The following is a 27606-nucleotide window of genomic DNA, read 5'->3' on the forward strand; positions in this document are numbered from 1 at the left end:
GAGTTATCAAGAAAATACATGAATTTAACATTAATGTATTTACAGGCATTTGGAAAATTCGTGTTCTTTGCTCCATGATAGTCTCAACCACAACTTAGTAACGTTTCACTGTTGGCTTTTTGGAAAAAATATATTCCAATTTCTAGCACAATTTCCAAGTACAAACATTCCAAGGCTACTAGGGGCTTTTAAATTAACCTTTTCACTTGTCATGTTTTAAGTGGCTAACATAAAGTAACTTTCCTAATGAAGCATTTTCTAAGTGGCAAACTCTGGGAAATCCTTATAGAGTAACTGTAATATGGTGTGACCAGCAACATTCTGTGTTTTGGTCTTAGATAAAAATCCTCTTTAGCACATAAAATTGATGTTCCAGCTTATCTTGTACTAACTGTTTTTTGGTCAACCATTTTTTGTTCCCATTTGTCAGTTTCTTTTTTTTTTTGGGTCTGGTTGTGGGGCCTGAACTCTGGGCGCTGTCCCTCAGCTCTTCAGCTCAAGGCTAGCGCTCCACCACTTGAGCCACAGCACCACTTCCAGCTTTTTTCTTTTTGCTTATGTGGTGCTGAGGAATCGAACCCAGGGCCTCTGGCATGCAAAGCAAGCGCTCTACCACTGAGCCACCTTCCCAGCCCCCCCCATTTGTAAGTTTCAAAACATTTATTACAGTACTATTACTATATTGTAAAAGCAATATTACAGTATTATAGTACTATGACTATAGTTTACTAGTACTGTAAGTCTCTCATGGTTGGAGTAGAGGCCATGAATCCACAAGAATCCAGTCTTGAAATTGCCAACCTAGTCTATTTTTATCACCATGGATACAGAATTTTAAGGGATACTTACAAGCCTGGCTATGTATGCTCATGGAAATACAGCCGGCAACTATCTTCCTAAGTGGAAAAAAATTCAGTTGAGTCGGTACTCCTATATAGCATCCATAGTCAGGTTCAGAGTTAGCAACCTTTGTATTTCAAAGATGAACAAACCCAATAAAGTACCACTTTTTAAAGTTTTAGTAAGGATTTATTTAAACATAACAGGGATAAAGCCAGGAGAAACAAACAAGAAACAAATGGGAGCTGAAGACTTTGCTAGTACCACTTGCTTAGGAAAGCCAGTATTTGAAAATAGTCTGAAAAGTCTTAACAGAAATTTTCACTGCTGAAGCTAATTTATCCACCTAATGGGAGCAACACATTCTGCATTCACTTGGTGTAATATTGGCCTGTTTTAAAAATCCTTACATGGACAAATGCAGACTGATTTTTATGTCTGCCACATGTTAGTGTGTATGGGTTTATTTCTGATGGGCTGTGCTTATAACAGTCAACAGGCATGTTCCAATTTTTTTTTAATTTTTTTTTTAAATTTATTTTTATTTTTTGGGTCCGGTGGTGGGGCCTGATCTCTGGGCCTGGGCGCTGTCCCTCAGCTCTTCAGCTCAAGACTATCGCTCTACCACTTGAGCCACAGCACCACTTCCGGCTTTTTCTTTTTGCTTATGTGGTGCTGAGGAATCGAACCCAGGGCCTCATGCATTGCAAGGCAAGCGCTCTACCACTGAGCCACCTTCCCAGCCTGCATGTTCCAATTTATAGTCACAAAAGGTGAATGTAAAATTTTTTTCCCACTCGTTCTAGGTTTTTAAAATGTTTTACATATATTGATGTTTATTTGCTAGCAAAGTGTCTTTCAGAGATGGCAGTCACAAAGTGGTTTAATTCTGATTGTGCCCCTAGACATGGTAAACCTGTCAAGTCACACAGTAACAGCAGGCACATTAAATACTGTATTTTGTGTTGCTGCTATTGAGTAGCTAATTATTAAATAATATAACAGCTATTTTTCTAAAGAAGATAAAGTCTGAAAACTTGTAACATAAAAATCTCACTTAATTGGGCTTTAGATCCTATTTTTAATGCACTGTGTTTCTGTCTTTGATATTCAAAGACATCCCTTCCCAAGAACTTTAAAGTGCTTTTCTTTTTTTGCAGACTCTTCAATTACTATCAATAACTGCTAGATGTATATTTTTTTAAAATATATAATGGATGCTTTAAATGGTTCATCTAATGTGATTTTTTTTTCCCCTGACTTACGTTAGCTCTTGAGCAACAAAGAATTTCTTTTTTTCTGTCATGAACTTATCTATTCCTTTCTTTAACTTTGGGCAAGTCTTCCAAAGGAGAGTAGGAATGAAGGGATGAATCATCCCAGAGATTCCTTACACTAATTAGCCCCACAGACATACTAAAGCACAGTGGCAGGTCTCTTCCAACTTTTTTCTTTTTTTTAGATATTATTTAAACACAAAGGTGAAAAACTAAATCCTGAAGATAGCAAAATATGTTATGCCCCAAATATTCTTTAGGGGTTCTTTCATATGCTCTATCTCTTCTGCAGATTAAAGGTTATGTTCTCTTCTGATTGTTATGCTGTTCTATTCAAAGCAGAATTCACAAACCTGTCTCCCTTTCATAAAGACCTAAGCTTTCACTCTTAGAGCTTCCCTCCTCTCTTGGACTCCATTCTATTCATTCCTGAGAATACCTAGTAAGGTGAACTTTCTTAGACCAGCCTTCAGTAAATGCTCTCAGCAAGTGGAATAGTTTAAGAACAATTGTCTCCAATTTTTTTACAGAATAGTGGGGAAAGCAAGATCCTGTCTTATTAAATTTTATATATATAAAAAATAATAGCAAAGCCACATGCTTTTGGTAAAGAAGCACCAAAAGGAAAACCTTAGTTTGGGAAAGATTCATTATAAATAAAAATCATTCAATAGCCCTTGCTTCAGAGAAGAGAAAGGGATTTTTAAAGCTGACACATTAGTTTTCCCCTTGCCAATTATTATTGGCTCTTGCAAGGACTTCTTGAATGTTTTCTTCCCGAAGCCAATTTTTGGCTTTTTCACCTGAAAGTTTTCACCTGAAAGACAAAGAAGCATTTGTTGCAGAGGAAGAAATGGCAACAGCAATCAACACCCATTTTAGATCTACTTAAATTGTTTTAATGGAAATACAAGGATTCCTTGGTCTTGACAAACCTACAGTGAACTCTCACCTAGAAAATCTGAGTCAGACATTATAGATATTTTGCTGAAGGAGAAAGTACAGTATTATGGACTGGTGGTGGGCAGTGGCACTTCTATCCCTTAGTCCCTTTTCTGTCTTTCTGTTTGACTTTCTGAGGGCATAAGAAAAAAGCTGTGTGATATGTTAAGTCTCAAAGATGTTATCCGTATTTGTTCCCTGGCTCTTTGGGGAAGGAAGTGGTACAGGAAATGCGCAGAGAAGGGGGGCAGGGAGAGTTGGCATTAACTGCGTTTCTGCCATCATTTGTGCTGTCAGACATACAGAGAGAATAGCCAACAAAAGCTGGGTGAGGAGAGCCTGACGGACAGGCAACCTGATCAGAGCCCCACACATGAAAGTGTACACATGAAAGCACAAGTAAAGTTTTGCTGCTAATTGTGGGTAGTGGTAGTAGAGGTGAAGAGGATGCAGTAGAAATGGGAGAGTGTGTTTGCAGAGGTAAAACCAAGTAATGAAGGCACCAAAGTGAGTTTTTATAATCAACTTTCCTGGCAATTTTCAGTAGCATGGGCAGTCCCTCTCCAGCTTCCCTTGGTTCAACATGCTTCTAAAAAGTAACTTACAGAAATAGAAGGCACTTTATGCCCTAATCACTGGAGGGCAGATGGTCTTGGGTTTCTCACCTTACCATGTTAAACCCCTTCACATGGCCGTCCCTTTGCTGCCACTGGCTTATTGTCAGGGATGAGAGTACATCCAGCCAGCATGTCCAGAGATGTTAAGATAGAGTCATAAAGGTGATCTGCATGGCTTTCCAGTTCATCAGACTGCTTTGAAATCCTCCCAAGGACATCCTTTAAAACTAAAAAAAGTTACAAAAAGGTACAGCTTTCAGTTCAAAATTATGACTCTAGATTCCAGTATCATTTTTTTTTAAGGGGCTAAAGTTGCACTAGAAAACCAGTGTTACAAACTTCTTTTTTTTCTTTTTCTTTTTGCTGGTCCTGGAGCTTGAACTCAGGGCCTGGGCACTGTCCTTGAGCCCTCTCTGCTCAAGGATAGCACTCTACCCCTGGAGCCACAGTGCGACTTCCAACCTTTTCTGTTTATGTGCTACTGAGGAATAGAACCGGGACTTCATGCATGTTAGGCAAGCACTCTACCACTAAGCCACATTCCTACCCCCAAACTTGTTTTGATGACACTAGGATTTCAACTGGTGGCGACTGCTTGAGTCATGCTCCCAGCTCTTTTGCTTGTTACTTTTTTTCCAAGTAGAATCTCAGAACTTTTTGCCTGGGGTCAGCCTTAAGACTGTGGTCCTCATACCTATATTTCCTATGTAGCTAGTTACCAACTTCTGATAAGGCTCTAAGAATAATCCATTGGTTCCACTTTGGGATCACATAAATGATAGTAAGGCCATACCATAGTTGTCAGGTATTATCTGCCTGTATGAGATGAGTAGGGCACACTTAACTCCTGCTGTTAGGTGTAAGGCTCAAATTATGCTCAGAATCTCTGCCACCAGTCCGTAATGTCTGTAGGCTAGGGGAGCTGACATCACACAAGTGGTCTGGACCCCCTTCTGTGGGTTCTATATGCCCACTAAAAATGATGTGAGAACAGGCTAAGAACCCTCCTGTAGTGCCAGAAAGTTCATGTGAGTTAGAGTGCTCTTACAGCAGGCTTGCTTTTTTAAAGACTTTTGTTAAACTAACAAAGGCTGCCTTATTCCTGGTGCCTTTATCAGCTGTTTTAACACACTCCCTAGTTTCCTGCCACAGCTGCCACATCTGCCAACAAAAGAAGGGAAAGGGGAAGCTGTGGATCTGCAGATAATGCTGACTAGATGGGTGCAAGGAGGAGCAACACTGGGTTGTTGAGCTCAGCCCCTAGGAAGCCACATCAGCTCCTAGTCATCAGGGCAACGTTCTGTCCTGACAGCTCAAGAGAGCTGGCCCGGCAGAGGAATGTAGTCCAAGAACACAGTGAAGCTTTGCCATCCGGGAGGCTCGGCTAGGCTCTGCTCCATCCTCTGGTGTTGTCAGGGGAATTAAGTGGACCTTTTTCATTTGGATGTTGGCTATAGGTGCCAAGAAAAGATGGACTTAGGAAGCAGAATGAAATACAACTGTTCACAGAGATTTTTGTGTTTTATATCCAAATATATACATAGTCATCTGACCCATATAATAAGGATTTATAGTGCAAGACAGAACTGTTAGCCTGTACTGTGGGCCAGCTGTGGGCCAAAACGTGAAGAAACTTGGAGAAGGAGTTGGAGGGCAAATAGGCATGTCACATAGCATAGAACAAAGCAGCTCCGAAGAAGCCTATGGAGTACATACTGGCTCTCCTCTTGTAGGACACTACTCCTGGAGGAAAAAAGTGTGAAGTGTCAGGAGGAACTTGTGATTTTTCCAACAACAGCTAAGTGTTCTGATTACTCCAGGCAGAAGACAGGAGAGGTCTCTGTACCTCTGAAAGCCTGTCTGGCCAGCACCCCACCTCCCTCAATTCCTTTGAGCAGGGCAAAGTGTAATGTTATTACAGGTTAGGCTCTGAAAAGTATTACTGGATTCATTTTAAGGTCAAAGTTGTAACTTTGAAGAGGCCTCCTATTATATGTGGCTTCTGAGCAAAGAGGGTTCTTGGATTTTAGCTCTTCCTTCTTGATACCAATAGTAGTGGGGAGCCAAAGGCTATGTGTGACCAATTCCCCACTCAGTGAGAGAAGGGTAATAATAGTTACCTAAGCTGGGCCCTGGTGGCTCAATCTATAATCCTAGCTACTCAGGAGATTGAGATCTGAGGATTGTAGTTCAAAGCTAGCCTAGGCAGGAAAGTCTGTGAGACTTTTTTTTGTTATTGGTTGTGGGGCTTGAACTCTGGGCCTGGGCGTTGTCTCTGAGCTCTTTAGCTCAAGGCTAGCACGCTATTGCTTGAGCCACAGTGTCACTTCCAGTTTTCTGAGTGGTTTATTGGAGATACAATTTTCACTGCTCGGCCTGGCTTTGAACTGCCTGGCTTTGAACCTCCATCCTCAGATCTCAGTCTCCTGAGTAGCTAGGATTACAGGCTTGTTGAGCCACCAGTATCCCGCTGTCCATGAGATTCTTATCTCCAACTAACCACCAGAAAATGGGAAGTGGTGCTGTGGCTCAAGTGATAGCGTGTTTGCCTTCAGCTGAAGTGCTGAGGGGTAACACTCAGGCCCAGTGTTCAAGGCCCACGACCCTGCAAAAGAAAAAGATTATTAATAGTTATCTATTTCACAGAACTAGGATTAATGAAAAAAAAAAAGGCCGATATGCTAACTTCTTCAGCCAAATGCTAGTGCAGTTAAGTAAGAGTTTAGCATACTGAATTTCTTTTTTGGGGGGGGAGGGGTCAGGTAGTGGGGCCTGAACTCTGGGCCTAGGCGCTGTCCCTCAGCTCTTCAGCTCAAGGCTAGCGCTCTACCACTTGAGCCACAGTGCCACTTTCGGCTTTTTTCTTTTTGCTTATGTGGTGCTGAGGAATCGAACCCAGGGCCGCTGGCATGCAAGGCAAGCGCTCTACCACTGAGCTACCTTCCCAGCCCCAGCATACTGAATTTCTGTCCCAACATAAAACTTGAAAATCCTAGTGCAGAGAACACGAGGAGGAAAACAAAGGCCTCTGGAGGGCAGCGGACTGTAAAAGGCATACATAAATTCACATTAGACAGTTACTCCCTTGCTAAAAATCCTTCATTGGTTGCTTTCAATCAAAACCCTTGTGTGGCCAGGTGCCAGTAGCTCACTGAACCATTCAAAAGCTGGGAGTGGTGCTATGGCTCAGGTGGTAGACACAGCCCAGGCCCCAAGTTCAAGCCCCACAACTGACCAAAAACCAAAAAAACAACCCTGTGTAGATATTCACAGCATCTTTCAGAGCACAACTGGCAATGTCTAGAAACCCTTAAACTGTTTGGGTTGTCACAACTATGACTGTGGGGAGATGAGGGTTTCTTACTGGCATCTAATGGGGCCATGGGTATAATCAAACTGCCATACATTTAACAAGAACTACACACCCTTGTATGGCAGTGGTGGCTGGGCTGAAACACCTTGTTCCTTTTTCTTCCTTCTAGTACTTAACCCATGCACCCATCCACCACTGTTATGGAAAGCACCTTCTCACTGCCTTTCAAGTCCTCCCCATATCATCACTTAGCAGTGCTTACACTGTTGGACAGCAGCATAATCATACCTCATTCCACAACTGTGAGGTATAATAGAACCGAGCTCCTTAAGCACTAGCTAAACCAACCTTACAGGACATCAGGGACTGCTGTTGGGCTGTTAAAAGCTGTTCATTGCTTTTGCTTTAACCTTACCTTGTCATAGCATACCTTCCCCAAAAGGAACCATGTTGAACATAGTCCTTTGGCACCTGGCACTTTAGTCATAGACTAGTTTGTTACTTTTCTTCTTAAATTGGGAATCCATCCTGCAAAACGGCCTGAGTTTGGTTTGAGTGCCATTGCTACCCTGTCCCCTTCAGTTTTACTTCATCAGGCCTTTTTTGATCAATACGATGCTTTTCTAAAATTCTGTCCCAAAGTAGAAACACAAAGCAGATAAACATATTTCAACCTGTGCAAAGACAGGGGTCCCCTGAGGGCTGTCCACTGAGTATCTCAGCCACAAATGAGGACTGCTGTCTTACTGCCAAGATTCCCACCACAACTGTCCAGGAAGAAAACAAGAGTTATTACAGGCATGGCTTGGTGACTAATGATAGGCTTAAATTTTTATGCTTGCAACTGTCCCATAGTAGATTATCCACTGGACTTGAGGGATGGGTTCAGGAGGAGACAATGTGGATTCCTTGTCTGCTGCTGAAAGTTAAAGATTAAGCTCTGGTTAGGTTCAAAACCATAGGTATCCTCAGCTGGGCTGGGGATACACAGAGCTCTGGTAGAGAATGTGCCTAGCATGTACAGACCCCTGGGTTCAACCCCTAACACCCAAGCACATAATATTGGAATAGGAGAAAGAACCCAGAAACGCACACATCTATGGTCAACTGACTTGACAAAGGCAGCATGAACATGCACTGGAGAAAAGAAAATCTTAAATAAATGGGGTTGAGAAAACTGGATCTTCAGTAGAAGAAAATGGGGAATGCTTCAGGACATTGCTCTCAACAAAAATACTTTCCATATGCAACAAAATCAGTAATTGACAAAATGGAAGTACTCAAATTGAAACTCCTGCACAGCAATGGAACAGCAGCAGCAAATGGGGGAAAACATAAACTGTTGATCCAAAAAAGGATTAAATCCGATGATATAAAATAAATCCAAACAATGACAGAAAAAACCCAAAAAAGTCTGAATAAAAAAACAGGCAAATGATTTGAGCAGTTATTTCTCCAAAGAAGATATAAAACTGGCCAAGACATGGAAAAATGTTTAAAATTATTAATCTTGAGGGAAATATGTATCAAAGTCAGACATTTCATTCCAGCTGCATGACTAATATGCAAAACAAAAAAAGTCATAATGATGCAGAAAAAGGGAAACTTACACTGTTGGTGGGAATGTAAATAACTATATGGAAACAGAATGGAGGTTTCTTAAAAAAACTTAGAAATATTATTGCTATTTGACCCAGCATCATTAGTAGATAGCCAAGGAAGGAGAAATGAATATGGTATTTGTACTCCTGTATTTATTGATAGCAAAGATATAGGAGCAATCTAGTTGTCTGATGATAAACAATGAAAACTTGACTATGAAGTATGGAATCCTGTCATTTGCAACATGGACAGAACTAAAAGACATGTTAAGTAAAATAAGTCAGTCAAAGAAAAACATTCTATGTGTTGTTACACATGGAAGCTAAAAAGTTAATTTGACAGATGTGTGAGGGGTGATGAAAACGGAAGTTAATGGAGGAGTAACTTTTTTGTTTGTTTTTTTTGGTGTGGTGCTATGGATCAAACCTAGACCACTGAGTTATACTTAGCTCAACTTTTAATCTACAGCCCAGAAGGATATGATGATGGTAATAATTATTTGTATGTTTCCAAATACTGGTAGAAAGGACTGTGAAGAAGCCAGGTACCTGTGGCTCACACCTGTAATCCTAGCTACTCAGGAGGCTGAGATCTGAGGATTGCAGTCTGAAGCCAGCCCAGGCAGGAAAGGCTATGAGACTCTCCAATAAACTACTCAAAAAAAGCCGAAGTGGCACTGTGGCTCAAGCGGTAGAGTGCTAGCCTTGAGGACAAAGAAACTCGGGGACAGTGCTGAGTTCAAGCCCCAGGACCATCAAAATAAAGGACCGTGAAGGTTCCCAACACAAAGTTGTTGTTTTTTTTTTTTTTTGGGTCCGGTCGTGGGGCCTGAACTCTGGGCCTGGGCGCTGTCCCTCAGCTCTTCAGCTCAAGGCTAGCGCTCTACTGCTTGAGCCACAGCGCCACTTCCGGCTTTTTTCTTTTTGCTTATGTGGTGCTGAGGAATCGAACCCAGGGCCTCGAGCATGCAAGGCAAGTGCTCTACCACTGAGCCACCTTCCCAGCCCCCCAACACAAAGTTTTTAAGCTAATTACTCTGGTCTGATCATCACATGCTGTACACATTAAGATGCCACAGTGGACCCCCATACCCATGTACAATTATGTTCCAATCAAAGTATATTAAAAAGCCTGTAGGCATCTCACCTGGGGTGTTATCCAACAGGCACTGAAGAAGAATTTCACCCTTCTGTAAGACATTCTCCGTCAAGGATTGATGTTCATCAACATCTTTTTTAAATTGCTTAAGATGTATCCAGGAAAAGAAAAGAAAACAGCTTCATTACTATTGTTTTGTAAATGTGAAGGTTAGCTTATTCTTATAGAGGGTACACATCAGATGATCCGTAGAACTCCTCAAATAGGGTATTGGTTTAACTTTGGCTGCTTTAAGCCTAGTGGAGTTTTTTTGGTTGTTGTTCAGTTTGACAACTGCCCTTTTCCCCAGCAGAGGCTGGCTTAGGAGCAGCCCAGCCTGGAGTTGAAAATTCCTTTTTATGCCCCACCTTTGGGGTTGTCCTTTACTCAGAGGTATGGATCGCCAAAATAAATTATACTCTAGTGGAACAGATCTGATGGGTGAAAACCACAAGTAATCTGCTCTTAAGAGTGGCCACAGGGGACGGGCGGACTTCCGTTTCTCATCTGTCCTTAGAAATTCCACCAAGCCCTGTAATAGGTTGATTCTGTTCTTCCCTTTGCTCCTAAGAAGTGAGGGAACAGCGCTCAGTGCTTAACATTTTGAGTTTGATTTTATGATTGGGTTTTACAGTTTACCTGCACTCAGTCTTATTTTTATTTTCAGGTACTATAGTTTAGATGCTACTTCAACTCCACCGTTAAGACACTGAGTACGTATATTTGAAAGAAGTTGCAGCTGAATCTGTTAGCTCACACTTGCTTATATCAGGTCTTGACCTAAGCAAGAGTCAGTAGCTCATACATATGCATGAACAGCATACCACGCTGTGTGGGGATGGTGTGTGTTGCCACTGTCACATAGTTGTATTGGTGACATAGTTGTCACCAACTATGTCAGTGAGGTCTAGGCCTCGCTGGATGTGCAGGAGCAACTCCTGTTCAGATGCTAACTCCAGCCACAAAGCAAAATGGCTGATTCTGGATGGCATGTATATTGAGTCACAGAAGAAGGTATAAAGGATGAAATGGAGAATCTGGAGTTAGTTTATTTGCATTTCCTGTGCCAAGAAAAGCCACTGAAAAATCTTAACAGGGCAACTTCTTGCCTGCATGGCCCTTGGGCATGCAGAGACTGGTTCTGAACAGGGCAAGTGCATGTACACACAGGGTTTGCAGAGGACCCCCAACCGTCTTCCTCCCCTTCCTCAGACTCACACTGGGGGAGGAACTCACAGCAACCTCTCCAAAAGGAGCAACAGCATTCCTACTAGGGAGGAGCAGTTGGCCTTCTGGCCCGAGCCCAAGATTTTTAATTGGTTCCAAAATGGGAAACATAGGCCCTCTTTTCAGGAAGGGTGTAGTCCAAGGAGACTCGGAGTATGTGGGGGCAGAAAAAATACTGGCTCATACATGTAAATCACACTCTTTTCTGAAGACTGGATCTGGTTACAATGTAGAAATTCAAAAACACTGTCCTAGAAAACCCATTCCAAACCAGCATCAGGCCCAGACTCCAAAAACCCCTGTTCCTCAGAAAGAGGTTACAAAGACTTGCCCTGCCAGACTTTATAGAAGTCAGCCAAGGTTAATAACTATTTTCATGGGTACTAACTGCTTGACTTACTGTCCAATAAACCCATAAAAGAGGTGTTTAGAAAAACAATAACAGAATCTTCATGAAAAGGAGGTGAAAAATCCCAAACACAAACCCAAGCCTCTCCCTCACACAACAAAGCAAAATGATGTCAGGTTTTGGTTTAAATGTGCTCCATTGTATACCCTGGGAACAATTTCAGCTCAAATTGTCAAATACCAGCAGTATCCAACAGAACTTTTATTTGTATTGCTCAGTGTTTCAGTGGACAATGGGATAGCAACTCAGCACTGGACTGTAGTTAATGCATCTGAAAAGTTCCGGTCTTTAATTTTACTTAAGATATTCTTAAGTAACTAGTGGCTCTATGATTATAACTCAGGTCTAAAATCATAATTCCTAGGCTGGGAAGGTGGCTCAGTGGTAGAGTGCTTGCCTTGCATGCATGGGGCCCTGGGTTCGATTCCTCAGCACCACATAAACAGAAAAAGCCGGAAGTGGCGCTGAGGCTCAAGAAGCAGAGCACTTGCCTTGAGCTGAAGAGCTGAGGGACAGTGCCTAGGCCCAGAGTTCAGGTCCATGACCAGCAAAAAAAATAAATAAAATCATAATTCCTGAGACATTTGAAAAATTATAATGTAAATCACTAGTTTTGATTCGCTATATTAATTTAAAAAGGGCCTCTGATCAGATTTCAGGTAAAAACAATTGAACTACAACATTCTAGGAATCTGTTATTTGAGATTTTATTTTCCAGTTACTAATTTAGCCACCATTCTGTGAGTGAACAAGCCAGAAGCCAGGACCATGTTAATTACCCGGTATAGCTGCAGAGAAGACTTGAGCTCGGTAAGACTGGACCTTGGTGGAGTTTCAAGGTCGGCAACATCTGGGACATTATACAGCCAGCGGATCAGCTCTTCAAGCTGACAGCAAAACATCTGAGGAGACAAATAAGACGTGGTATCACTGACCAAACTGCTGCTCAGATTATCAGAAAGCTAAGAATACCAAAAGGATTCCAGCAGATATGCTTTTCCAGAGTTTTCCCTCAGGGATACTAGTCTGTCTCACTCCTAACACATAATCCTTTAAAGCCAAGCCTCCCCCAACGAGGTTAATGAAAAGCCCCCGGTGGCTCCAACTCCCCTGAGCCCAATGAGGCACCCAAAATGACAAGTTTAGAACATTAGCCCCACGGGTGGAGTGGAGCTGGGAAGGAACACAAGAAACGAACCAGAAGAGGCAGACGTGCCATGGAAACCAATTCTTGCATCACCAACATTGCCAACCATCAGGAAACATTAAACACAAAATAAATGACTAAAGCTGGGCACTGGTGGCTCACGCCTGTAATCCGAGCTACTAAGGAGGCTGAGATCTGAGGATCCAGGCTCAAAGCCAGTCCGGGCAGGAAAGTCTGTGAAACTATCAGAAAACTGGAAGTGGTGCTGTGGCTCAAGTGGTAGAGCGCTAACCTTGAGCTGAAGAACTGAGGGACAGTGCTCAGGCCCAGAGTTCAAGCCCCATGACCAACAAACAAAAAGACTAAATCAAGACTAATTTCAATCAAAGTTGATAACAACTTTACTTCATGGTATTTGTATCTTTTATCATAAAAGAATGGTGTGTAATAATGTTGGCCTTATATACAATGTCACTTTTTTTTTTTTTTGCCACAGCGCCACTTCCGGCTTTTTTCTTTTTGCTTATGTGGTGCTGAGGAATGGAACCCAGGGCCTCATGCATGCAAGGCAAGCTTTCTACCACTGAGCCACCTTCCCAGCCCCACAATGTCACTTCTTTTTTTTTTTTTTTGTCAGTCGTGGGACTTGAACTCTGGGCCTGGGCGTTGTCCCTCAGCTCTTCAACTCAAGGCGAGCGCTCTACCACTTGAGCTACAGCGCCACTTCCAACAATGTCACTTCTTGACAAGCCAATGTCCTCTCTGAATGCTAAGATACTTTCTTCAGTAGCATGGGGCCTTCAAGCCATCAGCCAGGCAACAGTGTGAATTCCTGCAGCTCAGAAGGAAGGTAGGGCAATGGGACAGAGGTCAGGCACACTCCTGAACCCTCATTCAGTGTCAGGGATGGTACAAAATCCTGACAACCAACGATTCCAATCTATACAACATCCCTAAGAGCAGAGCTACACCTTAAATTAACAAATTCAATACATCAAGCCAAAATTCCAGAAGCAAATCCAATCTGGCAACTCAATTCCAGCTAATTTTATCTCTAGATAACTAATAGGTAGACCACAAAAGATGTTTTGGTGGTCAGAAAGTCTAGGACCCAGAACATCTAGTGTTTTCATGCAAACTTTTACATCACTGGCAAATGAAGCTCTTGAGAAGTGTTGTAGTAGAGAGAGCCACTTTTAACAGCCCGGTGTTTCCTGAAGGCTTCTACACATACACTACCCTCAGGTGGGGAGTAGTCAGGGCTAGTGGTTAAAGCTCAGGCTCTACAGAATCCACCTGTGCTGACTGATGCTAGTTGAAGTAGTAAGTTACTTAACGCTATCCTTTTCCTCCTAACAGAGTGGTGAGGACTAAGCCAGGGAAAGCACAGTGCTCGACAGAACAAAAAGTGCTCAGTCAACATCAGCCAGTCACAGTGCTGAGAGCAGACTGTGGGAAGAAGAGGGGCAGTTTCTCCATTCTGAGTCTTTTTTTTTTCTCTTTTTTGGGTCCGGTCGTGGGGCCTGAACTCTGGGCATGGGCACTGTCCCTCAGCTCTTCAGCTCAAGGCTAGTGCTCTACCACTTGAGCCACAGTGCCACTTCCAGCTTTTTTCTTTTTGCTTATGTGGTGCTGAGGAATCAAACCCAGGGCCTCATGCATGCAAGGCAAGCGCTCTACCACTGAGCCACCTTCCCAGCCCCTCCATTCTGAGTCTTTACCTGCACACACTGCACCAGCGAGGCTTTCTCTTGCTCTTCAGATGTCCTGGGAAGCTGCCCTCCAACATCTGTGTCTGAGAATGGCCACCTGTCTGACATGGCCTGCAATGAGGCATGTGTCTTCAGCAGTCCAGAGGAGACTCTAAGGGCCTGGTTGCTCATTAGACTGCCCCTCCCTGTAGAGTCCTGGTTGTGGACAATGGAGTGCAAGACGCCCAGGTTCTGGCACTCAGGGATACCAGACCCTCGGAAGGCAGACCCATAGGGAAGCTGGCTTCGGCTGGAGTCCGATGGGGAGGAAGCAGGCCCACCACTGTCTGATACTTCTAGAGAGCTCTGCCTCTTGGCAGCCCCAGTGGGCAGGGTCACCAAGGTGGGAAATGCACTTAAGTAGGAAACCAAACTAGAAACCTGTGTTAGCCTAGCAGGCAAGGCAAGATATTCATCATCACTCTCTACTTCCTCTTCTGACTTCCAGCCGGACAATTTGCAAGCAGGGTGGCGGACACTCTGACTGGCTCTCCTCTCCCTCTCTGGCTTGGGTGAGGGCTGCCCTCTGTCTCTTGTGTTCAGCTGGGGAGAGCCCACCTCCAGGTGCTTGTCCACAGGCAGACAGTTCTTTGCACCTCTCAGAGCTGCAGCTCTGCTCTCCCACAGAGCATCCCTATTGCATGGGGTTCTAGGTGTTGATGCAAGCTGGTTCCAAGATGCCAGGCCCATGCTGTCTTGCTTCTGGGATATTCTAGAGGGCCACTGCTTAAGGCTTGACTCTCTGGGGCCAGAAAATGGCAGGGCAGGTGCCTCTGCTGCTAAGTAATTAGGGGAGGCATTAGTGGGTGACTTGAGGGTGCTTGCTGGGGAGACAGAGAAGCTGTCCAGGTCTACACCTGAGTCTTGTAGCACATGGCTGTCAAGTTGCTTTGGGAGCTGAGGCCCAGGCCTCAGTGGGTAAGTATAGTCCAGCAGGTCTTCGTATTCTTTATTTGGATTCCAAAGTGGGGAGTGGCGGTCAGGAGAAGGAGGCAGGGAATCTGGCAGTACACAGGCCCAGTACTCGGCCTGGAAGGAGAGTTGCCTCCTGCCCTGGCCAATAGCATCATTCCCAGAGACTACAGGCTGTGACCACTGAGACTGAGACCCTGGCACCACTACAGAGGGGCCTCCCTGGGGCACAACCAGCTCCAGGGAGGCAACCTTGGCAAAGGAGCCACTTTGAGGATCCACCTTGTCTTGGAGACCTTGGAGACTGCTGCCTGTGGAGGAGGCAGAGACACTTCTGCTGGAGAAGTGAGGGGCGCTCGGGCTCGCCATGGACTTCCACTGTGACAGAGGAGGAAAACCTGAGAGGGGAGGCTGCTGGCTAAGGCCCAGCACCCAGGGCAAATCAACTGGGGATGGATCTTCTTCGGTATCAGCATCATGTCCTGAGCAAAGAGCTGTGGTTTGGGGGACATTTATATTCTGAGGTAGCTCCTGAGAGACAGAAAGCTTGGTTTCCTCCACCTGCGTTAATGAAAGGGAGAAAAGGAATTCAGGCAACAACATCCAAATCAACATCTCAAAACTTTTCCTAGTGGGCCCCAGTGTTATTCAGGGCAAGTCTTTTAACAAAATGCCTGGATCAGACAATGGCCAGCACTGAGACTCATCATGCCCCTGAAGTCCCCCTCAATGTAAGCCCCAGACTCCAGGACCTTCTTCTACAGATGATTCATAAGGGCACACAATTCAGGTCTATAACACTGGGACTGAAAATAACCAACTCTCCACTGAGACAGGTAAAACCGCCAGTCACTGTTGCTAACAAGAGATCCACCGGGCCCCACCCTGCTTGGCTCACGTGCCAGTGCTAACTCAACAGAGGCAAAATGAATCACTCACCTCAGTCTCTCATTCTGAATTCTTAATCTATCCGAGACTGGCAGGGCGACAGAGTGATTAAGGAACCAGAGACCTGATGTTCCCTCCCAACTGCCACCCCCTCCAGGCCACATAGAATAGAAACAGCAACAGCACCACTTCTTTAGGACTGCATGATTTACTGAGCTCCTCCAGCAAAGCATATTAAGAGCCCAACACCGGAAAACATGATACCAGTGTAAGCACACACACTTTGCTGAGGCAGCCCACTTCTAGGCTGTCTGATTGGCTTCCAGCCTGGCCAAGTCTGACTCAAAGGTGCCAGAGCCCCCACACCCTTGCTCTCATGCTCAGAGCTTCCACACAGGATGAGTACACAGGAGCCAAGGTCACAGGGACTAAAAGCAAAGTCATCTCTAGGAAAGGCCTTCAAAAACAGAACACGATACAATGGGACAGATCATTCTGGTCATCTACAATTATGAGAGTTGGAAAGATTCAGTGACTTGCCTACAGTCTCAGAACTTGTAGCAATCACTGCCTCATATGACTCCCACTATGGGGAAGAGACTGCCCCGCATAGTGTATAGTCTAGAAGATCCAGGAAATTCTCCATAGCCAGGGACAGTGCTCTGCTACGGGGCTGCAAGGTCAAGTTTCAGCATCCACAAGCCTACAGCTCCCCTCCTTTCCCAAGTCTCCTCAGAAGTCACCAAAGCCTTTAGATCACCAAGTCAGAAGCGGGATGGTGCTCCCCTTGTAGAGAGTCTAGCCTTTTGGACCATGGTCTCCTGAAGAACAGGAGATATCATGGACAGACTCCTTCCCCCCTCAACCCCAACTGGCCCCAAGGCACAACTTTCTCAATTCCCCATCCTGCAGTGGCTGGGGAAGGATGTAAGATGGTGAGGAAATGCTAGCACACACACACTCAAAGGTTGGCAGTGGCCAACCATAATCCCAACTGCCGTAGTACCTACCTGGCTTCCCACAGAGGGTAAAAGGTCTCCAGTCCCCATGCTGCCAGGAGGAAGCAGGCTGCCAAGGGAAGGCTTACACCTGTTCACCATCGGCTCTCTGTTGGCCTGTGGCAGATAAGTTCCAGGGACACTGCCAGCCTCAGCTCCCCATTCAGAGGAGGCAGGCCCTCCACCAGCTTCCAGGTGTGGGGGTCGCTCTGGCTGAGGGCCTTGGGGTGGCAGCTCTCGCTCCCTGCAGCTCAGCCTCCCATGAGACTGGGCCTTCGTGTCCACAGATGCCTCCACCTCTGTGTCTTCTTCACCTAGTGCCATTGGGCTGTCCTTAGGTCAGGGCTTGCTTGAAACCTTCAGCTCCCTACAGGAGAAGAGAAAAACATAGACTTTTAACATCTGTTTCCAATAACCTTAGTGATGAAAGCAAGTATTTATGGCCAAATAAAAACTTGGAAAAGGGGCTGGGAAGGTGGCTCAGTGGTAGAATGCTTGCCTTGCATGCATGAGGTTTGATTCCTCAGCACCACATAAGCAGAAAAAGTCGGAAGTGGTGCTGTGGCTCAAGTGGTAGAGCACTAGCCTTGAGCTGAAGAGCTGAGGGACAGTGCCCAGACCCAGAGTTCAGGCCCCACAACTGAAAAAAAAAGTTAACAGTAAAAACTTAGAAAAGGTGATTATTTGGCCTCCTTAGCCCAAACCCTTCCAAAAGGGGATGTGTGCCATTTTGTCCTCTGCTTTTCCAGTGGCGTACCATCCCACAATAGGGTCAGTACAGGTGTGACCTCAAAGGCTTGGTTTACTTGCCACACAATAGAAGCCAATCGGTGGAGAGACAAAGCAGTAGTAGACAATGTCTGAGCACCTAGCTGATCAGAAGATGGAGGGCAGTCTGGTCCTAAAGAGCTATCTTGCCAGGCTGACTTGGGGCCCATTCATATAGGAGATGGGTGATCTCAGACTGGTGGGCAACTTACAGATGAATTGATCCTAATCACCAAGTCATGAAACGCTTTTCAGTTCTGTAATCTCAGAACAAATACCAGTATTTCCTCCTGCTCTTCCTCTGTCGGCCCCTGCAGCTTCTGACATTACTTAACGGAAAACTCTCATGGCAAGGAAAGAAAGCATATTGCATATTTCATATGGTTACTGTGGAAAGCCAAGGTTAAGTAAGGTAAAATAGGAAGTCAGCTGCCTCAACACTCATCCTTCACAGGTCTAATTCAGAGCCAAGCTTGGGTCCTGCCTAAGACTTGTTCAGTAGTCCCAGGGACCCAAGCTCACTAGGGAAGAGATCCATCTGGATTCTCCCTGTGAGCAGCCCTGCAGTGGTTCTGTTGTCACAACAGCCTGATGGCAAATGGCTAGAGCCTGGCCTCTCTCCTTCCTGCTCTAGAGGACAGCAAGTCAGGACATGCCTGTGCCTCCAATAGGCCCAAGAAATATTTTTCTCACAACGCTTGAGTCTGCCTGGCAGAGAAGGCAGATCCTTTCAGAACACTGAACCATAAGTAGTCTGTGAACCAGGTGGTGTCATTCCAAGCATGGTTAGTGACTCAAGAGAAATCAGTGCCCTTCTTCGGGCTAGCTTGGCTTATGTTGCCAATGGTAGCTGAGGGAAGCCATGGAAAGGGCTATGGAAAGCCAGGTGGATTTCACAAGAGTGAGTTCATAGGAGAGAAGGGGAGAAAGCTGCACAGGCACAGAGTACAGGGCAAATATGCAAAGAAGGAAAAGAAGAGCTGTATCTGTGAGTAGGAAGAGCTCCAGGACAACAGAGGGAGGCCATCTTCGGCACAATCAGCTAGCCAAGGCTGCTGTAGAGGCACTGAAGGAAGGAAAGCTAGGCCAAGAAACAGGAGGAAAACCAGCTTAGAGGACTTAGAAGGGAATGTGAGGTGCTGTGAGCACCCAAGATGTCAGCAGCCACCTGCAGTATCGCTGGGCCAACCTCAACGCTCAGACTTGCACAGAAATAGCTTCATTTCTTCAGAGAACAGAGGAGAGGCATAGAAAAGGAGGCAGTGGGGGAACCTGTCAGGGAGGGGTGGTAGTTGCAGGCTTATGCCTCCTGCTCAGCTTTAATTCCAGGAAACGCAATCTGATGGGCTCAGCCTATGCTGAGACCACTCCTTAGCAAGTACATGAGTCCTGCCCTGCCTGGCCAGGGCACAACCAAAAGTGGCCTGGTTCCTAATTTAAAGCATGTACTGTACCTGTATCGTCATTTACTCTCACCATTCTCACAACCACACGTGCAGGAGCTGGTGGGGGGGTGGAATGCACACACACACACACACACACACACACACACACACGGGGGTGAGGGTGGAAGTGTGTTGGCTGTGGGGCTTGAATTCTGGGCCTGGGCGCTGTCCCTGAGCATTTCAGCTCAAGGTGAATGCTCTACCACTTGAGCCACAGTGCTATTTCTGTTTTTCTGGTGGTTAATAGATTAGAGTCTCACAGACTTTCCTGCCCAGGCTATCTTTGAACTATGATCCTCAGATCTCAGCCTCCCGAGTAGCTAGGATTACAGAAGTGAGCCACTGGCGCCCGGCCAGAAAATAATTTTTTGATAGGTAATTCATGGCTCAGGTTTAAAACAAATTTGTAGACTCAAGTCTCCCTCTGCCCTAGTCTCATTCTTCCATAAAGTAAGCTGGTATGGGCAGAACACTCCTGACAATGTCTGGCACTACAGTACCCAGTGCCAGCTGTTAGTGTTGTGGGGGCATCGCCACAATCAGTGTTAACAGGTTATCTTACAAGCATGGAACAAAGAAGCCATATAGAAGGGGAAACAGCAACAAGCTTTTCACATAAATCCGGCAATATATACACTACTAGATACTGCCACAAGCACATGTAAGCAGTATTAGTTTCTGCTGTCTCAAGATAAAACGTGAGTATTTAATCTTCAAACCACCTTTTACTTAAAGGTGGCCAACAGTGCAGGACATGCTGTTCAAAACCTTTTTATTCTTTTTGGTGGAAGTGGGGTTTGAACTCAAGGCCTTGTACTTGCTAGGCAAGCACTCTTATCATTTGAGTCATACCTCTAGGCACCCTCCCACCCCTCCCCCTCGGCTTTTTTTGTCTGTTGTGGGGCTTGAACTTTGGGCCTGGGTGCCATCCCTGAGCTCTTCAGCTCAAGGCCAGCACTCTACCACTTCAGCCACAGTGCCACTTCCAGTTTTCTGGTGGTTAATTGGAGATGAGTCTCCCAGACTTTCCAGTCCAGGCTGGCTTTTTTTTTTTTGTCGGTCGTGGGGCTTGAACTCTGGGCTTGGGCGCTGTCCTTGTGCTCTTCAGCTCAAGGTGAGTACTCTACCGCTTAAGCCACAGCACCACTTCTGGTTTTCTAGCGGTTTATTGGAGATAAGAGTCTCACGAACTTTCCTGCCCAGGATGGCTTTTAACCGCGATCCTCAGATCTCAGCCTCCTAAGCAGCTAGGATTACAGGCGTGAGCCACTGATGCCCGGCTTCCAGGCTGGCTTTGAACTGCAAACCTCAGATCTCAGCCTCCTGAATAGCTAGGATTATAGACGCGAGACACTGGCGCTCCAGTCTAGCCCTATTTTATATCTAGTCACCTCCTACTTTTTAGAACTCCAGCTTTAGTGTTGTTCCCCCTCACCACTACCCCCCGCCCCTCCCCCAGCAATGGTGACATGTCTTGTCTAGCACCAGCCTCAGACCATGATCTTCCTGCCTGTGTCTCTAGCATAGCGCGGACGATAGTTGTGTGCCCCACATCTGACTAGTGTATTCTTTTTTGTTGCTGCTCAGGGATACAAGGAGGCACTCAGTTTCACTGCACCAATCCTGTGTTAATGGGCATCTGAATTATTTCCAATCTTTTGCAACGACAACTAATGGTATGATGATTAGTTGCATATGTGTTAGATATCCACAGCATAATCAGCCAGAACTCACGCAGCCAGTGGCCTCTGGATGCTATCAGTGTGTATTTGCACCCCAGAGGCAGGGCCACTTACCTTCGCTTCAGAAGGAAACCCTACGTTGGGAATCAAGTCCAGGCTGATTCCAGCACCCAAGCTCTTTATGAACCAACTAGGGACCAAGTGACAATAGAGAGAAAAACACACAAAGTAAAAGAGAAAGAAGACTGGTGAAGAGACAAACAAGATTGACTATGTCCTGCTGACACAGATTTTCATGGAGTCACATCATCACCTAGTGGCCCCTTTAAGAAACTGCACATGGAGACATTTACCTGTGAGCTGTGGGTCCAAGCTGGAGAAACTAGGGTGAAGGCTAAATCTACTACCTACCAAGTCCCAATTATGACTTCCTACTCTGCTTCTAAAAACTCAGTAGAGCCAGAGCTGCCCTGTCCTGCTAATCAGTAGATGGCTGGAATAAGATGAAACTGGGCAAGTGGTTGCATGTATGCAAATCATTTAATAAAGCTTTTTTGTTTCTGGACCTCATTTATTCAAAAAGCAGGTATCCATCCACTTATCCAGGTGTAAACTGTTCAGAAGACACTTCCAAGGTCTAATCTGAATGAGATTAACAGTGTATGAAGCTCTGAAGAGTCATGGAAGTGGACTTCTAAAGAGAATATGGTAGTTCTCCCAGTCTGGAAAAGGAGGCTTTTGACAATTTTACTTTTAACCTGCTTTATAAACTGTGTTTTACACCCTGCATGATAGTTTATGCATGGAAACTAAGGCAGACACGGGTGAAAAAATAAATCCAAGTCTTTGCCAGTGTCTTCTAAACTATATGTAACATGCTACTAAATCAACACAAGGGAGAAATGAAGGATAGAGATAATCCAAGAAAAATCCTTGGAGCAGCAACTGTTAACCAAGTCCACCTCTGTATGATTCTAGACCTTTCACACCGTTCCTCTAACCCTCTGGGAACAGGGTACAGTTGAGTGTTTTATATAGATCCTCCCATGAGAGGAATGACATCCCATTCAGAGCAGCCCATCTGATTGCACACAGATGAACACAGTCAACTGTGCTGGACCAGTACTGCTTCCTATGTCATCTGTACTAATGCATCTTCTGATGTGGGCTTCAGTGTTTTCAGGTCACACCTTCCAGGGTTCCTGGACACTAGCAGCTCTACAATGGGGCAGAGGTCTCATAAGAGTACCAGGAAGTTAAACTGACAGAAGACATCGGAAAATAGACACTGAACAATGAATTCCACTTTGCTGTACATACAAGAAATGTCCTGTTGTTGTCCAAACCAAGTGAGTCCATACACACTTCAGGATAAACCAGGGACCATCTGGGCTTGCTGTTAAATTTCTCCACTAGGTCCCAAGACCTGAAGAGGCTGTGTGACCCACCAGATATAATTAGGAGAGATAGAAGCCTGGCTTACTCTTGCCCCACAGGAAAAATATACTCAGCAGCAGGTATGTGGTAACTCCACTGGACATTCGCCCCTTCTCTATCCACTGTATCACCCTTGGGCAGCACTGCTTGGCACAGCTGTCTAGCTTCTGCCGACTCACTCCTGGCTAGAGTGGAGGAAGGAGGACTGGGAATTTGGGGAGGAGCGTTAGTCCATTCGTGACTAAAGCATTCAAATGATGAAGAATGGACTAAGGAGTAACTGTCCTCTATGCAGTCAGTGACTCCCAGGATTCTTTACTCATGGAATCATCTTATTCATCTCAACTGTGCCTCACAGGTTCCAGTCCAGCAAGGGCTGCCCCTACACGCAAGCTTTCAGAGGGCCACCTGTGCTGGTGAAGATGTCACATGTTGATCCACCGAGTAGGCGCTACCATTTTTGTGACCAAACTGTGGATCTTGTCTTCACAGGAGCCTCAGGTATTCAGATAAATGCCAGGAATACACAGCAGCAGAAAGTAGTAAGGCAGACAAAGCGGCTCTGTATGCTGCTCATCCCTCAAGAGCACAAACACGGAAGCCAGGCTAGAAAATAGAGGAGACAGTGGCATTCAGCAGTGGAGGTTGCTGCACGTTTCTAGGGGCACTAGATTTGTGGAAGAAAGAATTTTCATGTTAGAGGCCAGACCAGATGTGGCTGCAGAAGGTTCCTGGAGCCCCAGGACTGGAGCCTCCAGACTGGCTTAAAATCCTTTCCTGCAGATGAAATCAAAGCACAGAAAAGGAAACAGGTGCAAAGCTACTTCCTGAGGCTTGGAAATGAACCAAAGCCTAGTGTGCCCCCTGCCCGTCCCTTAGGCTGCTTCTTTAAAATTTTCATAAAGTCTATAGAATGAAGGAGCACCCCTCCTGTCCCCAGGCCATGGGCTCCTGTGAAACCCCCACTCCCACCCCAACAGTGTCACCCTATTGTCAAGGGTCTGCACACAGCTTCGGGACATACATTAGCCACATCTTTGAGGAGCTGGACTGAGTTCCCAGCCACCCCTCTGCCCGACAGCCTACAGGCTGTCCCTATCCAACAAAGCACAAAGGCCAGGATGCTGAGGATCAAACATGGTTTTAGTGTTTTTTTTTTTTTTTTTTAAAGTTTTCCCACCAAACAGCAAAGCTAAAAGTAGCTTTCCTATAACACAAAGCTGTATGGAGACCACAGGGTCATAGCTCCTAGGCAGTGCTTCAACTGGACTGAAGGTTCTCTGGGAGGCTACCAGAATACACATGCAAGGACAGCTAAGAATCTTATGGTTTGCCACTAGATAATATTAAAAATGCACTTATAGTACATAGCACTATTTTTGGAGAACCCATGGGAGATAATTCTCCAGTCTCCTTAACCAAAACAGCTGTTTCTACTGAGCAGCTAATTTGTTTTTTTTTTGTCCAGTCGTGGGGCCTGAACTCTGAGCCTGGGCGCTGTCCCTCAGCTCTTCAGCTCAAGGCTAGCGCTCTACCACTTGAGCCACAGCACCACTTTCGGCTTTTTTCTTTTTGCTTATGTGGTGCTGAGGAATCGAACCCAGGGCCTCAGGCATGCAAGGCAAGCGCTCTACCACTGGGCTACCTTCCCAGCCCATGAGCAGCTAGTTTTTACTTTAAATATAGCAACCAAACTAATACAAATTTTTCCTCTTGGTTCCATGGTGGTATACATCTATAATTCTAGCACTTGAGAGGTTAGGATTCCGAGTTTGAGGCTAGCCTGGGAAACTTAGTATTTAAATACTATAAGAAAACAATGGAGATGTAGCTCAGTAGTACAGTACATGTTTAGCATGCACAAGGCCCTAGGTTTAATCCCCATACCAAAAATAAATGATATAATAAGCCTATTTATCATTACTTTAAAAAATTAAATGTAGAAGGAATCTATCACATTTAATGGGGTGAAGTGTGACTCTAGAAATGCAAGACAAAACCAATACCTTTAAAGAAACAGACAAAAGAAAATGTAGATGTTTTGCTAAGTACTTGATTTATTCAAAAGTGTGATCTAAGCCACGCTGGTGCCGCATGTCTCTAACTGGCACACTCAGATGATTACTAGCTTGAGGCCAGTAACTGAGTCTAATAGTGAGTCTCATAACTGAGAAAAGGAAATAAAGTGTGATCTAACAGCACCACAGCACTTCAGAGCCTGTTGAGGATGCAGACTTTGATACACCCAGAGCCTTGGAATCTGAACCTGCAATCTTAGCCATATCGTATTTCCAGATGACTGGCCCGAGTTTCAGAAACTACCTGATTGGAGGGCTTGGGGCATGGCTCAAGCAGTAGAGCACTTGCCTAACAAGTACATGGCCTTGAGTTCAAACCCCAAACTATCAAAATAACAACAATTACAATAACACAAATACCTGGTAAGTGGAACTGTTTCAGCACAACTATGACAAATTTCTAACTATTCACTGACCACTTGTCACTACAGGCACACAAGGGAAGTTATTGTTTTTACAAGATACCTGAAAAAGCTTGCACCTTGTGAGGCTTGGTGTATTTGGTGGCCATTTTAAATGGCTAATTGCAAAATGTCACAGCTGAAAGGGAATCCCCAAAATAACAGTATTCCATTGAAAGGACTCAAGATTCATTCTGGCAGTGTTAAAAACTGAATGGGATCCCTGAATTTCTCCTGTGGCTTACTAGTGAACAGAGGGAAAGGAAATTGTTTTGGAGACTTCACATAATATAAAGAGAGGCAGACATGTCAAGGGGGCTTACAGGTGGAAGGAAATACATGCTTCTCCCTATTTCCTGTAACCAGAAGTAGCACAAGTACACCAGGCACTGAGGCTGCACCCCCAGGTCTTACATCTAACAGACAGCTCTAAAGCCAACACTTTTCACAAGTCTGTGAGTGACTTTAAAGATAGGAGACAGTTTCTCCATGAGAATAGATTCAGTTACATAAAGAAAAGAACCAAAGTTTACGCCACAAGCTCAGCTTTTCTCTAAAGTTTTTTTTTTTCTCCTGCCTCCCAAAGACTTTCTTGTCAGACACAACCAGGCCCCATCAGTTTCTCTCCTCTGCTGTTACATGATCATTCAAGTAACTGATCACAATAAGAGTACATAAAGCATGATGCTTCAAGTTCAAGTGTGGTAGTGTACAACTGAAATCCCAGCACTTAAACTGGACTACATAGAGAGACCTTGTCTCAAACAACAACAACAAAACCACCCACATAAAATCCCACTGTAAAACTTGGACAAATTGTTCTGTGTCACCTAATGGTCTTTTTAATTGGTGGTAAAACTAGTAGCATGAATGAATCTTTTTACTGGGAGGAGACAAATCAGAAAATGTTTCAGAAATCAGAGAGGTTTTCTTTTTTAAAGCAGGGAACAGGTACAGCCCCAAAGTCAAAAGACCCTGAAAGGTGAAACACTATCCAGATATTTAAAGCTTTTCAAGTATCTGACTATTTTTATCCCCGGCTTTATTTATTTATTTTTGCCAGTTCTGGAGCTTGAACTCAGGGTCTGGGCACTGTCCCTGAGCTGTTCTGCTTGAGGCTAGAGTGCTACCATTTGAGCCACAGCTCCACTTCCAGCTGTTTTGTTGATTAATTAGATAACAGAGTCTCCCCAATTTTCTTGCCCAGGCTGGCTTCAAACTACAATCCACAGATCTCAGCTTCCTAAACAGCTAGATTACAGGCTTGAGGGTGGTGCGTGGCTATTCAGGGCATTTTATACCAGTATCTTATAAAATTCCTCCTAACCCATAAAATAGGCTCTATCACTATTCTCCTTCTCCCTTTTTTGTGGTGCTGGAGGCTGAAGCCAGGCCATTTTACAAATGTGACAACCAAGGTACAGGTAAGTAACAACCGAGGTACAGGTAAGTAACAACCATTTACAAACGTGGCACAGGTCACATCTGATTGGGCTCAGCCTGATCTCAGCTGCCTCTTTATAAACTGTAAGAACAAGCCCAACAAGTTAAAAGGCATAAAAGTTCTTCATTTGCCAAGCTTTTGGTTACACTGGTGTTTTTGTTTTCTTTTGGCTTCCTTCCCTCCCAAAGCCTTCCACCAATAGGGGTTGGGGAAGCCACACAGCTGGATGGATAAAAACTGAGACTACAAAAGGCAGCCCACAGGTGGGGCACTGATGATCAGTTATGGGGTGGGGAAAAACTCTTTTAAAAACACTTTCCAGAACACAGGAAACTTAAGTGTTGCTCTTTAATAGACTGAAGGGGAATGGAGCTGGCAAAGAGGTGAAAAGCGAAGGCTTGTGTTTTATTCCAAACAAATCCAAGGCAAACGAACCCAATTATCCTTTGTCGAGGTCTGCGGGGTGTTGGGGTGCAGTGCATTCCCAGGGGGTCCAATCGGCCCGGGGACGGGCAAGTTTCCGCCTTTTTTTTTTTTTAAATCACAAACAATACCCTGAACCCAATCTAGTCATCCTGAGGGGCCTTATCGGGTTCTGAGCACGCGCCTCGGGGCTGAGAAGACACGGAGAGCAATGACAGTTGGAAATGGTAGGAAAAAGAAGAAAAAAAATGAGACATTTTGCTTTCCTTTCTTCGCGGCGTCCGTGGTGCCCAGAAGGCGTCGTTCGCCGCCTTTTCCAGTGCGATTTTCACCCCGATCGGAGGGCGGGCTAACAGCACACACCCGGCCGAGGCCGCGAGGGGCCCGAACCCCCGGTCCCGCGGGGGGCCGCGCGCAGCGCGCCTGCGCGGCTGCCAGACGCCTGAACACGCGCTCGCTCCGCAGGCCCCCGCGGGTCGTTCCCGGCCCGTCCCCGGCACACACAGCCCACGCCTCGGCTCCGTCACGCAGGCAAGATGGAGGCCCGCAGGGAGCCTCCTTTGTGCCCTCCCGTCCCCGGAGCCTCACGGACCGTCCCGGAGCAGCCGCGGGGCAGAAGGGGCCCGAGCCGTGCGCGTGGGAGCGGTCAGGGCCCCAGCGCCCCGACACACGCGCGCGGGTCGCTTTCTACCTACCCCACCTCGAGACTCCGCGGGTCCGGAGCGACCCCAGCAGCCCCATGCGGCGGGCCAAGTCGGGGGCGGCGCGGGGAAGTGGGGGGGGGGGAAATGAAGGGGAAGAAGTCCCGGAGTACAAACGCCGACCTCCCGCCGGCGCCCAGAATGCGTGGGGCGGGGTCGGGCTGCGA

At 45.5% G+C, this 27606-nt stretch overlaps 1 protein-coding gene across 2 annotated transcripts; it reads right to left on the reverse strand.

The window, feature by feature from the left end:
- Positions 1 to 1692: 1692 nt before the first annotated feature.
- On the reverse strand, positions 1693 to 27535 carry Cep68 (centrosomal protein 68). 2 transcript variants are annotated; one of them, XM_042691128.1, is made up of 7 exons: positions 27434 to 27535; positions 17073 to 17427; positions 14233 to 15735; positions 12144 to 12266; positions 9738 to 9834; positions 3730 to 3903; positions 1693 to 2934 (listed from the first exon to the last, which is right to left on the reverse strand). In XM_042691128.1, exons 2-6 carry the CDS (start codon positions 17382 to 17384, stop codon positions 3734 to 3736), a joined length of 2205 nt encoding a protein of 734 aa, XP_042547062.1. In that variant the 5' UTR covers positions 17385 to 17427; positions 27434 to 27535; the 3' UTR covers positions 1693 to 2934; positions 3730 to 3733. The 2 variants fall into 2 exon arrangements, with proteins under 2 accessions (XP_042547062.1, XP_042547061.1); XM_042691127.1 differs by having other exon boundaries at positions 1693 to 2920; positions 27434 to 27534.
- Positions 27536 to 27606: the final 71 nt, after the last annotated feature.

Source organism: Dipodomys spectabilis, unplaced genomic scaffold (genome assembly GCF_019054845.1).
Source record: "Dipodomys spectabilis isolate Male_0828 unplaced genomic scaffold, ASM1905484v1 ptg000141l, whole genome shotgun sequence".
Classification (NCBI taxonomy): domain Eukaryota; kingdom Metazoa; phylum Chordata; class Mammalia; order Rodentia; family Heteromyidae; genus Dipodomys; species Dipodomys spectabilis.

What these genes read in the sequence shown, in the direction of transcription:
- Cep68 (XM_042691128.1), bottom strand. Translation starts at nt 17,384, where the DNA reads ATGGCACTAGGTGAAGAAGACACAGAGGTGGAGGCATCTGTGGACACG. An exon ending in CGCTGGTGCAGTGTGTGCAG is followed by an intron (nt 12,267 to 14,232) that starts GTAAAGACTCAG and finishes TTGTCTCCTCAG; the next exon opens with ATGTTTTGCTGTCAGCTTGA. An exon ending in CTTCTCTGCAGCTATACCGG is followed by an intron (nt 9,835 to 12,143) that starts GTAATTAACATG and finishes ATACATCTTAAG; the next exon opens with CAATTTAAAAAAGATGTTGA.